General features: G+C 45.6%; 2 protein-coding genes across 5 annotated transcripts in view; one reads left to right on the top strand and one right to left on the bottom strand.

Moving 5' to 3' along the window:
• The window catches only part of LOC118231377 (serine/threonine-protein phosphatase 2A 55 kDa regulatory subunit B gamma isoform), a 73,635-nt gene extending 68,273 nt beyond the window's left edge, over window positions 1-5,362 (top strand). For all 3 annotated transcript variants that reach the window (XM_035425119.1, XM_035425118.1, XM_035425120.1), the window contains one exon: window positions 2,120-5,362. In XM_035425119.1, coding sequence (XP_035281010.1) covers window positions 2,120-2,411 — 292 coding nt within the window. In that variant the 3' untranslated portion in view covers window positions 2,412-5,362. The remainder of the gene's footprint in view (window positions 1-2,119) is intronic.
• Window positions 5,363-7,386: 2,024 nt separating this feature from the next.
• LOC118231966 (wolframin-like) lies at window positions 7,387-24,762 on the bottom strand. Of its 2 annotated transcripts, XM_035426415.1 has the most exons (9): window positions 24,327-24,762; window positions 22,548-23,087; window positions 17,413-17,492; window positions 15,498-15,642; window positions 14,766-14,939; window positions 14,034-14,114; window positions 12,641-12,792; window positions 11,131-11,364; window positions 7,387-10,996 (listed from the first exon to the last, which is right to left on the bottom strand). In XM_035426415.1, the coding sequence occupies exons 2-9, from the start codon at window positions 23,080-23,082 to the stop codon at window positions 9,182-9,184; spliced, it is 3,216 nt and encodes a 1,071-aa protein (XP_035282306.1). In that variant the 5' UTR covers window positions 23,083-23,087; window positions 24,327-24,762; the 3' UTR covers window positions 7,387-9,181. The 2 variants fall into 2 exon arrangements, with proteins under 2 accessions (XP_035282306.1, XP_035282307.1); XM_035426416.1 differs by lacking the exon at window positions 11,131-11,364 and having other exon boundaries at window positions 24,327-24,761.
• Between the last annotated feature and the right edge of the window lie 18 nt (window positions 24,763-24,780).

Raw genomic sequence — 24,780 nt, 5'->3', positions numbered from 1 at the left:
AGAATTCAGACAGGATATCTGGCAATAATCATAAATCAATAGGTATTAAATAATTCTCAGATCACAATTGATCATTCTCTGTATAAACCGGTCAGGGCTTTGAGAATGATGCTATGTAAATAAAAAACATTATCATCGTTGTACTGGCTCAGTGCAGACACACCAGAGAACAGACATGCAGTTTGATTAATACTGATGGACAGGGCGGAGCAAATCTACAATCTGCTCACTGCTTGGCTGATTTTAATCAATTAAATAGTCATTGATCTTCTGAAACAAGAGCATTGTCAAATTTTTCAGAAAAAAACATACTACTTTAAAAAAGTTATTATTATTATTATTAGTATTATTATTATTATTATTATTATTATTATTGGTGTAAAGTGTCACTGGCTTCAGAAAGCACCTTTTCAACAATACATGCAGGCTGTCAAGTGTCAAAATATCTCACTGTGCTAATTCAGCGAATTTTCTGACAGGACAAAACATTGTGTGCCTGCTTTCTTATCATTCCTTCTTGCTGCTGAGCACTGAACGCACACACACTTACACACAGACACACACGCACACACAGAAACACACACACAAGCTGACACACGTGCGTGCATGCACCCAAACAGCAAAAGATTCACTCCCATATGGGTGCAAACACAGTCAACACATAAACCCACGGTCTGTTTTTGACTTGGTGTTTAAATGAGCTCTGGTACAGCAGGATGGACAGGAGTGCCCTTTTCTTTATCCTTTGTCGGCCTCCCATTGATTTAGCCCCCTATTCCCCCAATAGAAGAGGCCCGTGATGCAGCGATTAATGTAAGGAAGTGGCCCTTCGTGTGCCCCAGTTCCAATGCAGGCGAGAATGCACAGTGCAGGAAGTGCTGGATGAATAATGCATTCTGGGAGGTCCCAGACAAGCTTGGGGGATTCATTAGCTGCCTGCGTCTCTGCCACGGATCCCGGGCGGAGCGTGGGAGGCGGGGCCTGATCTCCCGGGGCAGATTTATGACAAGCCCATGATCTGTGGACATGCCTCTGACAGGTGTAATCCCTCACAGTCCAACAAACCCCCCTGCCCCCCGCCCCCACCCTCACGCTGCCTAGTTCTGCTAATCCTGGTCAAACACTCAACTTGCCAAACTGAGAGGGGGAGGGGATGGAATGCTAACAAACAGGGGGAGGCACCCGATTGGTTGCCTGGCGTGTCTGCTTGCACTATAATGGCCCAACAAGGCTACTGACTGAAGTGAGAATGACTTCGGGAGATACCGGTTATGAGAGTCCATGCTGACTGTAAGCTTCAGTTGCCCACGCAGTCACACACAAACGCTTTTCTGTTTCCATTTTCAAACACAAGATGAAAATCAATAAGACCAATAAATTAAAGGGCCAGTTCTGGAAATACATGAGGACCTATGAATTACTGTACACACAAGAAACCGTGGAATCGATTCAGCTGCATCAGTGAGAAAGAAGAACAGTCATTAATTAGGTTTAATCAGTCTGGTTATCAACATTCAAACACACAATCCCTAGCTGAGTAAGCCTGCTGTGTGCCCAGGGGCCCAAGTCACTGATAAATACAGAATGTGACCATTACAGGACAGTCCTGTGAAGACTTATTAAAAATAATTATTTTGCACAACCTAGGAAGGTGGTCTCAGTGGGTACCCCGCTGCTTTTGGGGGTGGAGGGGCTTCCTCTGATTGGTGAAGAGTCATGTGATCATGTTTGATCATTCTTATGCTTTAAATCAATTGAATTTCCAGCCTAATTCCCAAGATAGCCTGACAAAAAAAATAAGGCTCCAGGCTTCAATTTATATTCCACTGATCTTGTCCCTCCACCATGTCCCTCAGTGCTGTGTGTCCTGTTGTGAATTAAACTCTTGTCTCTATCTCTCTGTCTCTCTCTCTCTCTCTTGCTCTCTCTCTCTCTGTGTCTATCTCTCTCTTTCTCTCTCTCTATGTCTCTCTGTCGCTCTCTCTCTCTCTCTCTCTCTCTCTCTCTCTCTCTCTCTCTCTCTCTCTCTCTCTCTCTCTCTCTCTCTCTCTCTCTCTCTCTCTCTCTCTCTCTCTCTCTCTCTCTCTCTCTCTCTCTCTCTCTCTCTGTCTCTCTGCAGCGTGATCATGACTGGGGCCTATAACAACTTCTTCCGAATGTTCGACCGGAACACCAAGCGGGACGTGACGCTGGAGGCGTCGCGGGAGAGCAGCAAGCCGCGCGCCGTGCTCAAGCCCCGGCGGGTCTGCGTCGGCGGGAAACGGCGCAAGGACGACATCGCCGTGGACAGCCTGGACTACACCAAGAAGATCCTGCACACGGCCTGGCACCCAGCCGAGAACATCATCGCCATCGCCGCCACAAACAATCTGTACATATTCCAGGACAAGGTTAACTCAGAGATGCACTAACGCAGAGCTCCTGCAGGGCGGCGCCAGGCCGGACCCAAACCCCCCCACCCCCCCCCACCCCCCCAGTCCTAAAGCCCTGCTCACCTTTACTGCTCTCCTCTGCTGTCCCACCCCCACCCCCCACCTGGAGAGGACCTGTCCGGGGCTGAGCGAGAGAGCGTTTTCTTTGTGTTGGAATTGTGGATTGTGCTTGGTCACTCGTGTTTGTTTGCTGTTGGTAGTTGTGGGCTTCTGGAAGTCGCCGTGGAGACGGCGCCGAGTGCCGACGTCTCACACATGGATTGGACGAGGGACTGAAGCACGCGACAGGACTCGACTGTGCTCCTTTACGTTCTCGGTGTTCGTGCTTCTTCTTCTTCTTATTCTTCTACTTCTCCTTTTCCTTCTCCTTACTGCATTTCTCCTCTCTTTCTTTTTTGCCTGTTGGATTAAGTTGGAAAACAACAACTCACAAAGTTAGTCATTTAAATCACTGTTTTTTTTTTCTTGAAGAGTGTGAAGCCTGCTTAGATGCCCCACCTTGATGTGTTTTACCACTTCTGTTGAGTGAATATTTCCCTGATTGTACTGAGCAGCTCGTACAGTATAAACGCACTGAAAGCTTGTCAGGGCGCCGTTCTCTCACATGATTTCTTCAATGATTTCTTCAATTGCTGTACTGTATTTACTCCAAAGAGGTCAACCCCAAACAGAGGGCCAACCTGAAGGCAAAATTTGAATGTTTTTTGTTTAGTTGTTTTGTCTGCAGTTAGCATGTCTCCACTCTGCAGAGATCTGTGCACAGAATTGTCACTGTGTAGCAATGTTACAGTGAACATGTTTTGATACCTCTATAACATCTAACTGCACAAACACACACCCTCCAGCACTCTTCAGTACAAAATGAGCAGCAACAGATTGATATTAATTGATTAATAGAATACACATGGTTTCGAAAAGGGCTTTTACAAATCTCCTCCTGTTAAATTTATTTATCCCGGCAAGAAATCATGTACAGTTTATATGTTATATGACTGAAAGTGCACAGAGTGATTGCATGTTTGTGTTTCGTTGAACCAATCAGTTGGTTGTGGGTTGGGAGCTTCATTTGGGTTTAAAAACAGACTGGACTTTTGATGATCTACAGCAGTGTGCTAAAATCAATCATTTTTGTTATCAAGCTTTCTGATAGTTGATGTGATTTTTCGAGCCTGGGATAGCATAGGCTCTCTCTTGTGTTTCCTTTGTCTATTTTCCCCTGAAATGAGTAAGTCCCCAGGCTGGAGCTAGCTGAATTAAGCAGCACTCTTTTTCTTCTTCTTTTTTATCATCGACTAACTTTATATTCTTTTTACCTCCTGTCCATAATCTGACATGGGTTTAAAATATCCTCTGAGCTGACAAAAGTAAGACCCTCTTTTAAGGGGTTCCTCGATAGACTAACCACAAAGATTTTTTTCCATTTGAATATTTTTTGTGACATTAAGTGGCTTTGGTATTCTGATGAGAAAGCGGGCTAGCATCATTAATGGAAAAGATGCAAGTCCCCCCTTTTTAGTGTGTTGCTTGTTACTGATGGCTATAGTGAATAAGGTATGGTAAAAGTCTGAATGTACGTCTCTCACTTCTTCCATCTTTTTGTTTTGTAAATTCATGATGGTGTTAAATGACGATGATGATAATGATGGTGATGATAATGATGATGATGATGATGACTATGATGATATTAATAATATATGGGCAGGTAAGTTTTTTTGAGGTTTTCCATTTTGGTTCCCACTGCAAGAGACTGTATTTTTACAGCAAAAAGAATGACCGATAAACAGTACAGTAATGCACTCTCTAAATGCAGCCTTCACAAAAGCTTTGTACGACCAGTCGAGATCCATAGCCGATATTCAGATTTGAAGTTGAAGATGAGTGCATGGACCTCAGCCTTCCCATGTGCTGTTTTGCTACAAGATTAAAGAATCGACAACAAAAAAAAAAAGAAGCAAATTGATGCTGCATGATAGTAAATACTGTTTTTAGACTTCTGGCTGCCTTTTTTGAATCATAAAAACAGGCTGTTCGCTGTAAAATGGCTTGCAGAGTTCTGTCTCTACACAGCACTAGTTACCATAAATGACTATTATTACTTTTTGTGTATTGAAGCACAAAAGCATGTTTACCATTGTTCAGTGTTACGATGTACATTTATAATGCCTAAAATGTTTTAATGAGAAACAAAACCAAGGGAATGAGGAATGTTTATTAATACTATAATCAAAAAAATGTAAAAGGCTGAATGGAATCATGTATATATTTCTTAAGTCTCTGCAATATTCCAACTTCTTTCCTCTTCTAACAACAAAAGACATGAATTTCAAAAATAAATATGGAGTGTCGTTCAGTTGAACATAAGGAAGTACAATCACTGATAAAGTTGATATTGGTGGTGTTGAGAGACATTTATCTAATCATGTCACTCTTTCACTCAACAAGGAAAAAAATCTACACAGTTTTTCCTAACAGCAGGGGATGCTTGATACAGATCTCCCTGGCCTGTGGGTATTTTACAAATATACTACTTCAACTCCTCAGATCAATTTACGTCCTTACTGAATGTTCAATTGCACTCTTTGTGGCTCCATCCTTGAGAAATTGATATGAAATGGTGGGGGGGGAAATTTTGTTGGATGTCATAGAGGAAGTTACACATCCTCTCCTAGGTTTCTCCGATTTGTTTCCCCAACATTTAGATTCCTTTTTAAATGTATTTATTTATATACTTTGTGCTAGGCCATGAAAAAAAAAATGTTTGTGGTACCAGCCCTTTAACATTGTGATTCCTCTTCCTGACTGTACATCGACTCACTTGTTTTCTGTTTATTTCCTTATTTCCTTTATTTTTGGACTAAACTGTCAAATAAACGACTATAAATATGTTAATATGAGTTTTCGAATAAAGGTTTCAACAAAATTGCATCCTACAGTTTGACTGTGGAGACTTTTCATTTGCAGAGAATTCACAGTGAAGAGAGGAAGAATGGAATACTATAATAAAATGTTGATCTGATAATAAGCTTAATTTAAAATGTTAAATTATCTAAAGAATTGAAAACGAACAATCCAGCACGTGAGATGAAATGCAACTCGTATTGTCCTTAGGGTTATCATGTAGCCTAATGTACAGTAGCTTAGCTAACCACATAATGTTGGTGCATTCTCTCAGTTCTCTTGACTGACTGAAATGAAATAAAGCTGTATGGCAGGAACACGCTTGTATATTTGACATAATCAGCTGTAGCGCACGGAGTCCACGCGCTGATCAGTCAGAACCTTATAGGGGCTCGCTTTCTTCACGGACAGATGACGAGCAAGGAGGGCACGGGGACAAGAAATTCGTTTTTTTTTCCCAAGATGCGCCGTTGCCATGGTGACGGGCCGCGCTCAGCAATCGAACGCAGAGGAGAGACGAAGGAAAGCAAGCGATGGTTCCATCTGTCAGACAAGGCACCCAGGCGTCATTGCATATGGCAGACCTGCCATATCCTAGTCTTCGTTCTTTCTGTTCTTTTCTTTCTGCTTAAAATGTGTTAATGTTTTAGTTCCAGAATGCACATCGATAGTGCGTTTCATTTACAAGATGTATTGCTATTTGCTAGAGATGTCATTGAACGTTCCGTCATGGGGAACACCTCCCAAGTGTCAGCTGTTCTCCTTAAGAGATGCTTTGTGTGATGGGACAACACAAACTTGTGGTTTTACAAAATATTGGTATTTTTTTAGAGTCCTCAAAGTTTTCATCCATTTCATCCAACTTTCTTGTGTTTTTCTTTTGATAAAAGACTCTGTGTGGTTAAGCATAAGTGAGAACAGCCGAGAGGAAATCCATAGATGTGAACAGGGATTGAAAATGTTTTTTTTTTTCTTTTTTAGTTTTGGGTGTTGCCTACAGGTTGTGTGAGTGTGTGTGTGTGTGTGTGTGCACGTGCGTATTACTTTTTTCCTTTACTGTAGTCACAAGATATAAGACAGTTTCTACTCTTGGTTTCTTTGGCCAGTGATGGTAAGGGCTCTTCATGTAACACAGACTGCATCAGACTTGTATTTGGTTTTCAGCCCTGCTGATAGTTTGTTAATAATGCTGATATCTCTCAATAGGTGGACAGTGTGTGCTTTAGTGTAACTCCACTACCATCTGCTGCTCCACAGTCTCTCTGCCTCTGTCCTGTGTAGATGCTCTGCATTATCATTGACCCACATTCCAGATTGTGCTATCAGCTCCAATATATATACACCAAGCATCTACCCAGCTGTGGCCAATGCAATGCAGAGAGATCTGGTTTTAAAACACACATATAATTGCTTTTTTTATTTTTTTTAAATCCTGGATAAGACACTGTGAGCAATTTAATCTTTTGCCAATGGTTTCAGTGACAGTACACTTCATTTGAATAATCAGTGTGTGAAGAGAGCCATCTGGTGGTTAGAACCTGAATTTATGGGCCCAGCTTCAGGATTGACTGAAAAGACCTTTCTTGTGTTCTAGATCTATGGCCAATGAAGTTTTGAATAAATCTCATTTTGTGAAAAAAACAGTAGCAGAGCGCTTAATGTACACAATACACTTATGCACTGCTTGCACTGAAATATGACAGTACTTTGCATGTGCGACTGTGTACAATAATTTATGTGGACCAATTAATCTAGGTTAATTGGTTGGAACAGCAACATTACGAACACACACACACACACACACGCAGGCACACACACACACACATACACACACACGCAGGCACACACACACACACACACACACACGCACGGACACGCATGCACACACACACAAGCTGATTTTGACACCCCTGAGCTAACACTGTGTTGCAGCTGTGACATGATCAATCTTCCCTGCGAAGCCCAATAAGGACAGTGCTGAGGAAGTGAGAAAGCCCAGGGACAGAGACAGACACCGCTCTAGCTGTGCCCAAAAGAACACAACAAGGCTAGCAGCCCGTTGGCTGATGACACTTTATTCATCACAGTGGTGGGATTACAGCAGTATTTCCAGGAAACATTTACATTTTCAGGATTCCATTTTGACTACATTATCAATTAACGTTAAACAGGCCTTCCTCCCCCCTCATACTCAACTTTCTTATTGAAATTAGGGAACTCCTATACAGCTGCTCAACAGCAAAAAATATATTTTCTGAGGGAAAGCCACAGGTGAAGCCAGAACTAGAAAATTACAACAAAATATAATTTAAGGCAGAGGTTTCCAAACATTCCAACACAATAAAACAACCAACTTAATGAGTGAACACAATGGCTCTAACCACCACTATAAAATGTAATCTAATACCAAGATTTTATCAGCATTTGCACCAATTACTGCTGCTTAGTTTCATTAGTGTAAGCTTCTGTGGAAGGTGCATAATCAGTTTTAGTACAGGCACCTTGCCAGTTGCCACATGCTGATAGTAAGCACCTCTTTAAACCCACCAGTGGATCTCCAACCATGAACTGAGAAACACCGTTTGTAGGTGGAAGCAAATCCTTGGCTAAAAATCTGGCTTCGAACAGATTCCAGCTCTGAACATACAAGCTCACCCCACTGTGCTTGACAGTTGGCTTTCAAATGATTCAGACCTCATGCTCATAGAACTCCATTCACACAAAAAGCTTCTCTACTCACACAGTAAAAGACACGCAACAAATGAATGATTCATGAAAAGAATAAGGAACAATACCACAGTTCTCTAAAAGGGATATACATCTACTGTATTCCTTTAGAGCATCCATGTACTGATTTTTTTTAAACACAGGTTTTAAAAAAGCATTAAATAATGGTAAACTGACTATTGCTCTGATTTTATGGCTCTGAATTAAGGCTCTATATTTCTGTCAATGTTAGACTACAAATCCATGAATGGCTATGTGCTCATTGGTAAGTACGATTACACAACAGAGGACGTTTTTTAATTATTTGCATGCGTGTGTGTATGTATGTGAATACATGAAGGTATATGAATATTTCCTGTGTTCAAAATAATTTAGTGGGAGGAATTTCATTCATGATGAAGTACATCTAGTATAGCATACGTGTATTTTGCAGATTATAACTAATCGGAGAATGTGACACCTTCTCACTAATCTGAAATGCGTTGAGGCCAAACACACAATGGACCCCTTTGTGAGAAGCGTGAGCCAGCCCGCTGCTTTACTGCACATGTGGTGATTCCTCCACTGCGGCCCCCCTCACATTCGTCTTCCCTGGGTGACACGCGAGCCCACAGGTGCACCGTGACAGAGCGCAGCAGTTGTCCCTGCGTGTGGAGAACGCTTCATGAATGCGTAAGCCATGCCGGCTGCCATGCTGTCTTTCCATAGGTCCACCGGACGCCGGAGCTCAGGATTACAGGAGGCATCTATCAACCGTGTCTTCTGGAAGTTTCTTCCTTCCGCGAATGCGAGAACACCTGTGCTGGTTCTCTCAGATGAACAATAAGCCAGTTGTGTAATAAATTAACGTTAGCCTAATTCCCAATGGCTGCGCATGTTGGTTCACTGTAGAGGTATATTTTATATTTATATTTACTGTCCATTGGGTAAATATATTTACATATACTTACTGTACATTGTCTACTGTAGTGAAAATAATGTGCATCTCTGTTACATGAGACACACGCACAAAATATATATAAGGCATTACATAGTTACCGTGGTGAACTACGAAGGTACACCTCAGTACATTCAAACAGCGCAGCATCGTAACACAGTAGCCCACCTCTTCCCCCGCAGTGACGCTACTCTATCCTGGCAGATAAGACGGGGTTGAAGAAGAAGTCGAAGGCGAACTTAATGGCTTGCTGAGCCGTGCCCCTCCAGTCGGGCTCGATCTTGTACTGCTTGCCCACGGGCACCAGCTTGGAGACGCAGTTGAGGCAGTGGATGGCCTTGAGCTCGAACACCGGCCATTTGCTGCCCAGGCGGCCCTCCAGCACCGTGCTGAACTCCACCGTGCTGCCCGCCCCCAGGTTCAGCAGGACCTTCTTGAACTCGTTGCTGGCCTTGAGGACGATGTCCTTGGTGGCGTCGTCGTCCTCCAGCGTGCCGTTCCGGCCCTTCCTGTCCAGGGGCATTCCCATCGTCACCTCGAACTTGTAGCGGTCGAAGCGCTTGATGTGGCACTCGTGCTTGGCCAGGAACTTGAGGCGGCACAGCTCGTCCTCGTGGAGGGTGGCGTTCTGGGGGTCGCAGGCTGGGTAAGCCTCGCCGTACAGGCAGCGCATCCAGTCGCCCACCAAGGCGGGCAGCAGATTGATGACGGACTGCGCTCCGTTCTCGATCTCCGTCACCCGCACGTACTTGAAGCGGCCCGTCCAGGTGACGCGGTGGCCCTCCAGGTGGCTGCACAGGATCTGGGTCTTGGCCATGTTGGACTCCTTCCAGGCCCGCGGGCCGCAGGTGAAGCTGTACTGCTGCCAGGTCAGCGTGGAGTTGTACACCTTCATGCCCTCCGAGCGGTACACGTACATCCAGCAGAAGAGGATGATGGCCGAGATCCAGACCAGGATGAGCTTGACCACGCTGCTCTTGGACAGGGACTTGAGCACGTCCAGCAGGGAGAGGCTGAAGCGCGTCCACAGCCTCAGGATGACCGGGATGGCGCACACCACCAGCGTCACGATCATCTTGGTCAGCTCCAGGGCCAGGAACCACTTGATGACTTGGATGACCAGCACGGCGGCCAGGGCCAGGGTGAGCACGGGCAGAGCGAACAGGAACAGGAAGTAGCCAATGCAGGTGCGGATCAGCCCGATGCCCGTGGAGTTCTGCAGCAGGACCACCGAGAACTCGCACCACATGAAGCACACCAGGTAGGGCACCAGGAAGCAATAGGTGCCCCTAAAGTTGCGCATATGGGCTATCCGAAAGAACAGGTAGAAGAGGTACATGTAGAGGAGGCACGGGATGCTGATCTTCAGGACCACAAACTCGCTGATGGGCACAGTGAGGAACGTCCGGCCCAGGAAGCGGGCCAGGCCCATGCGCTCGGGCAGGAAGCTGGTCATGGCACAGATGGAGGAGGCCACCTCAATGACCATGGCCTGCCGGGTGTAGGTCTGCGCCGACGAGCTGAGGCTCATGTAGCTGGTGATGGTGAAGAAGATGGCGACGGTGGCCAGCTCCGAGCAGGGGATCCAGGTCTTGTCCGCCACGGGGAAAGAGAAGATGACGAAGAAGACGGAAGCGATGAAGTACAGGTAGGGCTCCAGGTGGTTCCAGCCGAAGTTGGTCTCGGCCTGCTCCATGTCCAGGCCGGGCTCGAAGCGGGTCAGCAGTGTGGTCAGAGCCCGGAAGTTCTCCCAGGCCTTGCTGTTTTGGAAGACCCGCAGGGTGCAGATCACCATAGAAATAAAAGAGAGGTAGAAGATGACCAGGGGAATGATGAAAGCGAAGAAGTCGATGGTGAGGTTGCTGATGATGAAGAAGAAGATGAGGGCGTTGACGTGGTGGGTGGGGATGATGGTGCTAAGCCACTGCAGGCCAGCGCGTGATGCCCAGTCGATCAGGTGCTCCTTAATCTCCATGATGGCATGAATCGGGTACTTCAGAATCTGCAGAACGAGAGGGGAGGGAGCAAAAAAGCAGGCATCAATTAACCATAAAAAAACAGTCTGGATTATTTAATCCAATTTTAAAGGAATGTTAATTTTTGTGTGTGTTACTTCATTCAGGGGAGGGGTTTTACCAGAAAGTGGGTTTTAAAATCCAAAGTTCTTCTCAGCATTGTGCTGTTGTCATTAATGTCCAACCTCTTGCTCCTCCCTACACCCCATCTGGACATCAGCATTTTCCGGCAGATTGACTCCGTCGGCGGGCTGGGCTTTTTGACTCCCAGGGCCCCCTCGGCGGGAACCGGCGGAACGTGGGCCATGGCAAGCGGACCTCCATTCTCGCTCCACTTATCATCAATAGGGGCCTCCTTCAAAAGCCACCTGCTTTAGACTTCACCTGAGGAGCCCGCCCACACTCCCTGCTACACTGACCTACGTGACGACTGCGCTGCATGCGGACTCCTGATCAGTGTGAGGCAGCTCAGTGACCATGGCAACATTTGCTTAACTGACAGCTTTTCCCATCATGCACAGTAATGGAAAATGAATATATATAACTTGATTTTTTGACCACAGTAAAACTGCAGAGGGGGACTTAGTAAGAACCGGTGAAGAAGTAGTCTGTTAAAAAATGGAGGGAAACAAATATAATACTGTGGATAGAAGGATACTCGCTCATTGTCCATCGACAAACCTGAAGGAAAACCTGAGTTGTTCAGGGTCAGAAGCTCTGTGTTTGCATAGACTGTAATTGCTGTCACAATGAAAACTACCACAGACAGGGGCTAGGATACCCTAATATCCCTCCATTGGACCACTTCAACTTAACTCACATCATCAATGTGTTTCTTTCATTACTTGCTTAGAAAAACACACAGGCCTAAATCAACGTCTAAAATTTCCAACAGAGAAAAAGGACACAAAGAGACTAAAAAAGAAAATAAACCACATTAAAGAAAGAATTACATTTCCCGTCATGGCTACAATCTCCAGAGTCAAGCAAACAAACCTATGAGCGAGCAAATTCATGCCGGACAAAATTCTGCTATCCCAACCGAGTACGCGTCATGCCAAAAGGTGTTCAAAAGACCGAACAATCCATTCACGCCAGTCCACGGGCACAAATGACATGATTCAGAGAACTCCACTACCCAGGATGCAAACCAAGAGGTCCGTCAAGACTTAAACAATGCAGATAACTCGCAGCAATACAGTGTGGTGGGAAATAGGCCACGCCCCTTTGTTTTCACCACGAGGCACTGTCCACACCCACAAGGCCGAACAGGTCAAGACAACCGTGGGTGAAGTAGACCACACACCCATTCCAATCGTTTTCACAGAAGGTTGCGTGCTGAAGGGGAGAACGGTGTGAGTGCGGACAGCTGAACCATTATCACTGGAACAGCGAGGTTAGGGTGGCAGGCAAGCCCTTCCGATTGGGTGATTCAAGACACGGAGTGCAGGGAGACGGCACAGTAGGGAGGGTCGTGGTGTGTAGCGAGTACACGGGTCACGGGCAGGGCAGGGACAACAGATCCACCCAGGCAGTAAAGGGGGGAGGGGGGGGGGGGGGTGCCGCACAGTGACCGTGCCAAACCGCTTGCATTTTTTCTGGCGCCATGGCGTCGGCTTCGGCTCTCGTACCTTCTGGTGCAGGGGCAGGTCGTCCGGGTGCTTTCCCGCCATGGAGTCGTCGTCATCGTCGTCGCCCTGGTCCAGTTCTGAGGACGGGGCGATGCCCTGTGCGTACTTTTTGGTGATTTCCACGAAATCATCCAAACCCACAAATTTGCTGGCTGGAGCAGGTGGAAACAGAGGGGAGGAGAGTTAGACTGAGAAAAAAATGACATTTTTTGACTCTGAGTACTCTCCACATTCATCTGCATGCATAGAATGTTCACACAGAATGTCAGACATTCATATGCATTCAAAGGGTCACCACAGGGTATTAACAGAGCTATTGACTACTGTATGTGAAAGGTCACAAAACATCATAGGTATTTAATCACACAAGTATTAAACTAAAGGCCATGAATGTCAAGGCTTGTAACTTAAGGCAATAAGCTTCATGTGTTGAATTCGAGTCTGGAATGCAAAAGCCAGTGAGATGACAGAGCATTAATGCTATTAATCTCTATTTATAATACTGACTATTTATGGATGACTTTCAGTGAAGGTAAAATTGTTTAAAGAATCTGACCCAGCTAAGAGGTGAAACCAGACTCTGTGATACAACAGGAATCATGACTATGACAGTCTTCAGGAAAAGGTAGGAGGTATTCATAAATACACACTTATATGGTTATTTTACGAGTTAGCACCTCACATGCAGACTAAATTACTCAGAGAGGTGAAAACCTCAGGCTTCACCACAATTCCGATTCTTGTGACTAAGGTTCAATATTTGGCAATATCATAAATTTTGCTATGATATTACCCAATACTATAGTAAGAATATACTAACAAAAGATCAATATACAGGATTCCAGCTAACACAATACTGTTACAATGTACAAATGGAACCACAATGAGTGAGAGAGCAAAAAACGTATTGACATCACGTTCAACAGAAGGAAATCGGCACTAGCGCGAGTGATGAGGTTGAGTCGGAAATGTAAACTATGTTGCTGGCAACGTTAATAGAGAGCGAACTACCACAGGGTTATGGACATGTAATAAGTATTTTGCCATGATTCATAATGATATGGGTTGATTTTTGCACTTTATATTGAGTGGATCGGATCATTGGCCTTTGAACCGATACATTGATGTGGATGTATGTTACATCCCATGTATCCTTACACCGCTAATTACACTTTTTATTGCAAATATGAGGTTTTTTCCTGTTTGTATACCAACCCACAAAGTGGGACTAAAATCTTGACTTTTAAATTAAATCAGACCTAAATAGTCATTACCCTAAAATGAAAGCTATTCATAGTGGATCTTGACATACACATTCTCATTCTTAGGCTTGGTGACGACAGAGCATCTGTCAGCACACACAGTGGACCTTTAAACACAGTCTGGTTCTTACACTCAGAGGTGACCAGTGTCTCCAGAACTCTCCTCTGTTTCTGCAGCGAGCTGGAGACGGGCCCTGGCTTGCCCGGGGCATCTGTGAGGAGACGCAAAGCACAACACGTCCAATCCATCTGCTCCCATTTGAGTAAACATCCAATCCAAAGCCTGTTTACATAACCCTTCTGCCTCAGATATTCATTCCTGCCTGTCTGCCTTTCTTAACATGGCCTGCCCATTCAACAGAAACACTGTCACTTAACATAACCTCTTGGGCCGGCCCCCTGGCCCCCCACCCCACCCCAACAGTGAACATCATGAATGTACAAACAGTGTGGGGACTTCACACTTCCCTTAAAACGATCACGTTTCATTCATACTGATAGTTATGTCCATTACTCATTGCTGGATTCTTTCATAGGCAGTCATAATGAGACTAATGACACTTCACAGTATCAGTCCAATCAATCAATTACATTTTTTGGGATATCAGTCTTCAAATAACCTTTAATATTTACATATAAATATAAACAATTCCAGGAATAGGAAAGAAGTACTTTAACGGAGCTTCCCAGCAGGAACACATTGCGTTTACCATACCATTGCCAGGTTTCACTTTCAGTTTGAACCATACAGACCTCTTAATGAGGTGAACCGATACTTCTGTACCCTCCCTTTGGTCTACGCCTTCCCATGACCGAAAGACGAGCGCCGCACATGGCGCGTAACAACGTGCGGACATCCGTACCCATGTCGGCGTCGACCTGCCCCACGTTCTCCAGCATCTCGGACACGGCCACCTTCTTCTTCTTCTCTGGGTTCAGCTTCCAGTACATGAGCAGGGCGGCCTTCCTCACCGCGCGCTCAAACTTGGTCTCCATGGAGAGCTTCTTCACCTCCTCCACGTTTTCGGCGGTGATGCCTGCGAGAGACACGGCCATTGTTCCGTGGAGCACTTCCACCCTCCACACCACACATTTGACAGGCAAATCCGGCCGAGTGTGGGACAATACGCAACGATATTACGGCTATTAAATTAAACAAAACAAAGCACCAAGTGGGTCAGTTTTAAGTTCCTGTCGCACTTCTCCCTCCCCTGAGAGACTCTGAGTCATATAGTTTGTTCCAAAAGGAAAAGGGCACTGTGTGCTCTTTGATTTAACCTGGTAGATCTACAGGAAACTTGATGACCATTTTCAATGACAGCCTGGGGAGTCAAAGTGAATGAAGAATACAAGAGATTGTGCAGCCAATGAGATCTTGGAATCAATTTGTGAGCTATCCTCTCATTTCCATCAACACTGTAACAATACTGCAGTTGCTCTACAATGACTGATGATTTAAAGTGATTGTGCTCATATTTGCTCCTGGATCTCACAGGATTTCACAGATTTTATATGAACCAACAGAAAAAAACTACAGAATACCAGCAAACAAAACTTCACTTCCCAAGTGACCATGCTCAAAACACCACACCCACCTTTCCTCTCCGCCAGGCACCGCTGCAGGAGCCTGACGGCATCCTTGCGGCCATTTTTGGCCGCCTGAACCAGCCAGCTGACAGCGTTGCAGTTGTTCAGTTCTTCGTCCTCCTGCTCAGCCAGCTTCAGGTAGTATCTCCCAATCTGCGAAAAACCAAACACAATGAAGAACCTGGTCCTCACATCAACTCATCCACCCAGGGTTGAGCTAAAAACAGAGAGAACGTTACCATTAAAGAAGAGCCAACCCTGGACAGGATATTTAAGATAGAGTAGAGGTCCAGGAACTGAGCTGGTAACCAGATGGTTCCCTATTAGTTTTTTTTAAATCAGAATTCTCACTGACATCATTGACTTTAATGAGGAGTGTATGGAACATTGAATCATAGGCGAATGAGGGCTATTCCTTTCCCTGGAAGACAGTCCTCAACGTGAATCACCTGAGTGACTAACCGCACGCAGATATGAGCAATAAGTAAAATATGTTCCTTGTAATACACCCACAATAAGAGCCTTAGCTCAGCTGATATTTATGCAATACAGAAGCATAGTATTCTTTAAGTATCTTTATAGTATCTGCTCCCTGAGCGGTTATACTGTAGCAGTCAAAGACAGGGTGAATGCCCAAGCACAGTCAGAGTTAATAGCAGTCTAAAAGGAGACTTACTGTATGACTGCCATTCCTCAGACCTAGCGAGTTCCGCCACAACCCAAATTGGAATAAAATCAGTCAAATGCAATTGGTTTCAATTGATCCATATTTTTGTAATCCAAGAGACTCAATGAAACAGAGGAGATGGAACATTCTGTCACACAGGCAGCAGTAAACTGAATGAGCCAGTGTGTCATATTCACTGAAAATTTAGAGGCCATTACTACAGGCCTAACCACCATGCATGATCATACCTGACAGGCTCAGTACAAGGGACCATACCTCCGCAAGATCCTTCCCACAATTCCTTAATATGTCGGGTATAATGGTAACAACGATAATCACTGTGAAATGTGGACCCAGTGACCGTTTCTCTTCTCAACCTGTAGTTCTACAGTACGTCTCAACATTATTTGGCAACAAAAGAACTCTCTGACACTTTAACTCACAGCCTCACATGCACAGATACAAGGTGGCCAAAACCAGCCCCCTCTTCTCCCCCCACCCCCCTGTCAGATATGAGGAGAGAGCTGAGCAGTTGTTGGGGGGAGGGGGGTCACTCCTGATCAAGCGTCCTACAGGAATCTGCCCTTCTGCGGAAAGGGGTGAAGTTTTGAGAACAAGGTGTTTTTATCTTGCAGAAAGGTAAAAATAGACCTGCGACATGGATCAATCCACATCTGTCGCCTCGAAAACAACGCTGACACGCGTCCTCAAATATGTCTGTCCACGGCGACATCGACTGCGGAATTCGGCCAGGCACCCCGTGACTGGCGTTCAGGCATTTCGCACAGCCGAAGCGTCACACGGGCAGCCAGGGCATTTTTTCAAGAGGGGGCTGCGGTGGGAGGTTGTTTTCTAAGAGGAACCTGATGAGTCAGCATTCCACTGAAACGGGATAACCTTTCTGTCGGGGTGGAGACACAAATATCTTGTGTCCATCAGAGACCACAACAGCCAGAGCCTCTCCGCTCAGAGCAAACATCCTTCTCCCTCTCAGATTTAAAGCACCAGACACAGCCAAAACACCAATGTGGAACCACATCTATCTGGGTCAGCTGGACATTGAAGCTAACTGTCACAGTAGAGACAGTAGTGATGTAAATCTACAACAACCAAAACACTTTCAATGGTAAAAACACTTAAACCGTTAAATATACTGTAAACACACAGTCATGTTTAAACTGGAGATTTCCAATTGTCCCTGTATTTTCAGACAGAAATTAACCCTTAGCAACCGGGTCATTGTGGGAAGGCCTTACGTCTGTTTGGGCTTTAGCATCTCCGGACTTTGCCTTCTCCTCCAGCTCCTCGAACGTCAGCTCCTCCTCCGGCTTGGTTTCTGCACACACACAAAGAGACCAGGTGTTACAGGTACTGATCATTCACATATGTCTACTTCACAGGTACATCACAGGTATGTCACATGTAGCCATGACACAGAAAGTCACCATTAATCTCTCAACCTGCCACCTAATCAACCCCTGACTGAATTGGCTAAAAATAGTTCTCTCCCTATCCACCTTAGCTAATGTGTGGTAAGCATTCTAATGAGTGCAAAATGTCTGCCGTGCATCACCCAGGTGGGTGCTACACATTGGTGGTGGGTGAGTCCTCACCACTGTAAAGCACTTTGAGCATCTGGAAGTGGCTTATAAAAGCAATGATTCATTCAACAATGCTTTTTTTCTCACAGACGCATGCATCGTGGCCTAGTTCTCCTCCAGTACAGGACAGCACAGAGCAGCACGCGTTCCCCTCCAAAGAGCATGCTGCCACCTGCTACTTTTCCACACTACCATCCAAAGATCAATCAATACACAAGTAAAAGGGATACAGACAGAGAAAAGATGGAGTGGGCAAAGAAAAGAGAGAGGGGAAAGACGGAGGGACAGAGGAGAAAAGGAGGCTGGTGACTGGGCATCCTGCTGAGCGCAGGTCAGTGAAGGTTTCCTTAGAAATGAGCAGAATGATGACGGGGCTTCTACTCAAGCGGAGGAATCACACGGACAGCACGCCAACAATGATTAACCTACCGCTCTGCGTGACTCATGCATTATGAAACCATGGCATGCTCACACAACCACAGCAACAGAGCTACAACAGCCTCACAGACCTGCTGCGAAATCCTCCCCAGATGGGGGCTGCTGAAGATTGAACAGCACTGAGAGTCAAAAGATGGGAATGCAACGGAGTTCCATCTCCCATAATGCCCTCCTGAATGTCTGCTTCTGCGCACAGTAACCTCTCTGATCTGCTTAACACAGGTACTGTATGACGATATGAGCACATTTCCCACTATGTGTGTTAGCCAAGTAACCTTGTTCTCTGAGTGAAAGATAAGCTAGATAGGTACAGAACCTATTTCTAGATCAAATTACTAAACCTTGGTTAACCATTCAGCTGTATAAACATACAGCCTACAGTGAAAATCAAAGTCATGTAGGTCGTGCTGGCCAAGAGATGAGTGCCACACAGATAAACATTAAGTGAAAGGGTATCACAAAGATCTGATTCACGCTGGGTAATTCCCGCAAACACAGACAGCCTTGCAGACAATACCGAGCCCCTGCAGATCGATCCGGCTCCTTCTCTCTCAGCGTGATGGAGGTTAATAACCAATACCGACACAGCGTGAGGATAATCTCTCTCCATCAAACAGGTTTGGGAGATCCAATAATGTGTCCACTCACCCGACAGGGGAGAGACTGAAGGCAAACATCACCCAAAAAAGAAATCATTATTTTAATAGCAGGGTTCGATATTTCCCTGTCAGAAAACGAAAAGCAATATTCCTGCTGCTCAAACAGAAATAATCCTTACAGATGGTGAAGGATGGCCACTATTGATTTCCTTTTCAAGGTGAAACAAATTCATTCTGACTGCCTCCCCCTAGACATGTATACACGTGTAATCCCTGCACATCGCCACATTCACGTCACCTGGGATGTATGAGAAATTCCGGAAGACCTCCTGTTATTTATTTAGTACTTTAATATATCCAGTCTGGATATATGTTCAACCAGAATCCAAAGACAGGTTCATGACATAGTTCATGGTAAAGCTGTGAATCAACCTTAACTTCAGTGCAGTTAAGACTTTAGCATAAAGCGCAGAAATACAGCCTTTATCCTTTGTTCCATTGAGCTGAATTTGTCAAGCTTATGTGACCAAGCCTGGGATGACATGTGGTGCTGAGCTATCCCACAATTCAGTGGGGCAATCTGAAGAAAGCGGTTATGTGGATCAACCGTTAAAAGGGAGGCGGGTGTGGCATGAATAAGCCATGTGTCTGTTTCAGAGATGGGTTAGGCTGCAGAGCCCAGCAGGAACACAAGAGCATTTCAGATTAACTTATCCTCTAGGAGGCGCTGTTCCAGGCAACAGCAAACAGTGGCCTTTCTGTTTGAATGAATGCAGGATGTTGCTGCAGTTGGTTAATCCGTGGAACAGCTGGCCTGCGAGCTCAGTGGTCCATCAATCAGCCAGCTCACGGAAGAGTCACATCATCAGACCATGTGGTGCTGTCTGTCTCGGCCAGCCTATCTGTCCGTCTGTCTAAAAATAGATTACTGTCCATAGCAAAGCTGTCCAGTCCTGTTCCTGGAGATCTACCGTCCTGTAAGCTTTCACTCCAGCCCTAACAAAGCACACTTCATTCAACAGCTAGAGATCTCATGGAGCTGCTAATTAATAGAATCAGGTGTGCCAAATTATGGTTGAAATGAAAACCTACAGGATGGTAGATCTCCAGGAACAGGGTTGGTGTAACCCTGGTCTATAGTAAATAATAATCTCCTTTAATCACCCCAACATCAAACGGGCACGATTCTGAGATGGTTCATGCCCTTAAAAATAAATTATACCACACAACCAACAAGGCCTTCATATGGATTGTGCTGCAGGGCACAAGGACTGTCACATCACATACGACAGATATGTTTTGGCTTTTTTTATTTAAAGGCATAGATAGGAGGTCAATATATTTCCAGAAGTAAAAGCAGCTGTTGAGTCAGCACAGGCTGACCACTTCCTGTCCATTTGCTGTATTCAAAGGAGAGATGCAGTTACTGACCCAGTGAAGCTTGTTTAAGTCCCAATGACAACTCACTGGATAAAACAGTTCAGGAACAGTATTCACTGCACCCTGGACAATTTAAAGGGGCAGCTGAATCACTGCCCAAAAACAATATGAAAGAAAAAAAAAAGCTCTAAATTCATTTTTTTATTTCAGGACATGGCACACTCCAGACCTACTGAATAAGGGTCTCACACCCATGATAATGAAATCCATATTAAAGACCATCACATGCCAAGAAAAGAAGGGGCCACTATTCAACCCTAACCCTGCCACTGTAGCAGTGTGTATATATGACCTCACCACGATTGCATCAGTGTGTTAAATCATATCCCATTATCCCTCTCCCCTTCCATGGCATCCAGTTGCAGCTGAGGAGGAAAAGGGGGCGTGGTGTCATTGTCATTTTTTCCACTGACTGCTGTGTCACAACTGGAGGTCAAATCCCATTCGAATCCTCGCACAGCATTAATGATACTCGTACTGTGAAGGGGCAGGAGTGCGGGACTGCAGTAGAAAGCCGCCATTACGGGTCGCCCGTGTCAAAAAAGCGTCCTTCTCCACAGGCTCACAAAGCACCCAAAGCCCCCCCACTCCAGGGCACACAGAGCCGGTCCGTGGCGGCCGTTAAGCCGCAGAAATTATGTCTCTCCCCCGTGAAGCGACATGGCGGGGGGAGAAAAGCTGAAGGTCAGTGACGGCAGGGAAGACGCATCTGTGAAATACGACCCCGTCGCACGCCTTTACAGCACAATGCTTATCAGCTTAGCAGCAGACACAAGCCCGGGTCCAGCACGGCTAGCGCCGTACCGTAAACGCAACCCGGCCACACGGCTCGGCTGCTACTGAAGCGATTCCGGTTAAGTCCCCCTGCTCGAGGGAGCCACGGTGGTGGTCCTGGAGCCAGAACTCAAACCTGCAGCCCGACAGCTAATCTCTCAGGCCGTGAAGATCGCGCGGATCCGGCGAGCAGGCGGCCGGCTTTGGCGTTCCTCTCGCTCGGGAGGAAGCGCCATTAGCCCCGAGCCGTATCCGGTTCCATCCCAGCATTCCGCTGACGATTCCTGGCAGCTGCAGCCGCATAGCACAGCCATCGGAGGGAGCTCTTTCATAAACTGTTTATTCAACGCGGTTTGATTCACTGGAGGGGGACCAACTCCTTGACCCACCACGGGGCTATCAAAGATAGTAAATTCGATGCCAATTTCAGCTTTTCAGCTGATCAGAAGCCTGCTGTTTTCTGACAAAACAAACTTCCTTTATTTATCTTGAATACGTAACTTTTATGTGTACAGCAGATTTGCAGATGTAGGAGTGAGATATCAGTCTGTGACTAAGGCCTGTTTTCTTTGCAGATGTAGGAGTGAGATATCAGTCTGTGACTAAGGCCTGTTTTCTGCTGACAATGTACATCCCATTCCTGAATTTCAGCTTTACCAAGTGCGCCTGACCTAAAATAGTATTAAGATTGACATAAAAAAACAGACTTCTAATGTAGTGCATTAGAGGACAAGGAAAAGGTGTCTAGCAGCAAGAGGAGATGGTGTGATTTGTCTGTGCTCTGAAATTCTAGTCAAGTGTGGAGATTATGGATACAACTGGGTATTCCAAATTATGAGAAAACCAAAAGTTTTGACTAAAAATGGTTTAAAAACCACAAGAGGGCACAGGTGACCCAGACACCCAGCTTGTATGGAAATAAAAACAGGCCATGAGAGAGGTGTGTCCTGGTCAGTGTTTAACTTTCCCATGCGCATGTAAGCAAATGATGATTTGCCTCTGCCTCAGTTCATTGAGAAACACGAATGGAAAGCAATCTAGTTAGGTCACATGATGTGGAAGGAATAAGTAGGACAGTAATAATTACAGAAATAGAAACAGAGAGTTTAAAAAGAGATGGAAGAAGAAGTGAGAGAGCTTTAGGAAATGGGAAAACAGAAGTGAAACCTCTCAACAGCACTGCCTGCTTCTCAACATCAGGCTGTGAGATCACAGGAATCTGAGTTTGCTTCTACACAAAGATCACTGAAGGATCCACCGTGATTCCGCAACAGTGAGGAGAAGCCCTGGCACTCCGACATGCTGCACAGAACACTTTCACAGGAGATGGACCCAGACATTCTCCTTTTCCACTGTAGAGGAAGAACGAACTAGGAGCATAAAGCTGCCTGACCCAGTATACAATGCTAGCTTTTCCACTGTATTACAGACAACCTAAGGTGGATGACATCACACCGAACACTGCGGTCTGCACTAGTACCTGGGCTGTTTTAAATGGATGCTAATATTACTTATACTGACATATTGGGCTGCGCTCACCGGCTTCAGGCTGCTGTGCACGTCGCGGGGACCCTCCAGGTGAATCCATGTCCGCCGAGATCCGCCTCTCCTCCACCACGAGGGTCTGGGCGAGCCGCGCGAAGCCGCTGGCCGCGTTCAGCTGAGAGCGGCCATGCTGAGGGGCGGGCCTGGCGGGCGGGCTCTGGGGGGGCACCGGGCGGGGGGCGGAGGCAGGCGGAGAGGGCGGAGATGCGGGAGAGCTGGCGCGAGCAGCGGCGGCCGGGGGGGTGGGGAGGCTTGGGGAGGGCGGAGTGACTGGAGGGGTGGAGCCAGTAGCCGTGGCTGGGGGAGTGGGCAGGCATGGGGAGGATGGAGAAACAGGAGGGTTGGAGCGAGCAGCGGCGGCTGGTAGAGTAGGGACGGCAGGGGGAGGAGAGGATTTGGCCGCCGTTGGGGATGGAGAGGCTGTTGAAGGTGAGGAGACTGCAGGAGTGCGAGGACTAGATGCCGCAGGGGGGATTAAGGGGGTTGGAGAGGTTGGTGGTGTCCCTGGGGGTGGAGGGTCAACTTCCATCTTTCCTTAAAACATAAACAGTTGGAAAACACTTTAAAATTATACACTGATATTGTAAAATAACAACAAACTCCCAGTCACCACACCTCCTCACTCCTCCCCTACAAGGATATAATTTGTTGATCACATGGTACATAAATTGTACATCGCCATCTGGTTCACTTCATACAAGGCTTCTACACAGTCACTCTGCTATAAACTGAGCATTACATAACACCATAAGCCATTACTTTTTGAAATATCCTGACCGTCTTCTTATAAAAAAATAAAGAAATTCTAAAATCTTTAGTTATTCACTTAATGTTATGTCTGCTTCCTTAAAAGGGAAATTGTTCCATTAAAGGATTGATAGCTTCGATGTACTTATTTATTTCCAAAAGTATGCTACAATTTACTCAAGCAACTAACCCACTAAGAATGAAACTCGAAAAAAACAGCTCGGGGTTACAGGTAGCGTGTGCTAAAAAAGGACTTAGGAAAAGGAACAAATTTAACTACTGAGTTCCCCAACCGCTGCAAAAAAAGAATACGCAGTAAAAAGAACAATCAGTATTCAGTACTGTGCAACTCAAGTACTGCGGGGGGTGTACGATGAGATTAAACGTCAGCTGCAACAAGAGCGCAGTTTGGGGGGCCAGGACGTAAACTGTGCCTGTATTGTCACTGCGAAGCAGCTGGCACTATACCAACTGGCATGGTCATTTTAGCCCTTTCCGCGTTTCATCAATTTATCTTGTTTTATGTACGCGCAGGAGCTAGCCAATATTTTCATCCAATGACAACCCACAGCACCATTCCAAGTACTCTACCTCCAACAAAAAACAACAGTGACAAGCAGTACAACATGGACCTGGTATGCAGAAGCAAGAGCAAAGCAGTGAGTACAAGACAACTCAGGAAACTCTTGTCAGCGTTACCCTTCTCACGCATTTATATGAAATTAGGTACGCATCTTCGAGGATGCGTACCTAATGAAATGTATCCATAATTTGTATAGTTTAAGTGTATAAACTCTGACTAATTTCCACATTCACACTCAATGTATAATACATAGCCAACCGGCTCTGCTGAGAAATTAAAAATAACATTAACAATCCCGCCAAATAGCGTATTGGTTAACCAATTTACCTATATTTAGCTGACAACAGCTATGTACAATACTTAGATGAGATAGCTAGCTAGTTATAAACTGACGCCATCTCTGTCACACGCATGTTTTCCATCAGAAAATATGCAATACTTACTGAATAGTTCAGGGGTAGTAGGTGCCGTTTAAACATACAGTGACGCTGTGATTCTGTTGTTTACAAGCTGAGCTGGCCTAAGTATTCCCCCATTCATTCCATTTCACTTCTGCCAGCTCAAGACACCGTTGCAGTGACCTAACCTGAATGATGGGACTCGACAAGCTGCTGTCCACGATCGTCCACAGCTGTGAATGGGAATGGATCTGCCCACTGGAAGTTTCATAGATTCTCATTGGACACTGTCTGTGACTTAATCGTCATCCGCGTTTATGATTGGCTTTAGCTGCAGGAAACTACAATTGTTTCCTGAGCCTTGCACCAGACATCCACAGAAGATGTCCGGATATTCGCTTTAGCAGAAGCACTGAGTTATGAAGTAGAAGGGTGCAAAGTACACGTTTAGCTGACTAGCCGGTACAACGAGTTTCGATTCATATAACATATAACAACT

This window comes from Anguilla anguilla, chromosome 7 (assembly GCF_013347855.1).
Source record: "Anguilla anguilla isolate fAngAng1 chromosome 7, fAngAng1.pri, whole genome shotgun sequence".
Classification (NCBI taxonomy): Eukaryota; Metazoa; Chordata; class Actinopteri; order Anguilliformes; family Anguillidae; genus Anguilla; species Anguilla anguilla.
The sequence above is the reverse complement of the archived record's forward strand: the minus strand, read 5'-3'. Positions and strand labels throughout refer to the sequence as shown.

Coding starts and splice junctions, on each gene's coding strand:
- LOC118231966 (XM_035426415.1), bottom strand. CDS start 23,082: ATGGAAGTTGACCCTCCACCCCCAGGGACACCACCAACCTCTCCAACC. Junction 14,115..14,765: donor GCAGGTCGACGCCGACATGG/GTACGGATGTCC, acceptor GTCTCCTCACAG/ATGCCCCGGGCAAGCCAGGG. Junction 10,997..11,130: donor ATTTTAAAACCCACTTTCTG/GTAAAACCCCTC, acceptor CTCGTTCTGCAG/ATTCTGAAGTACCCGATTCA.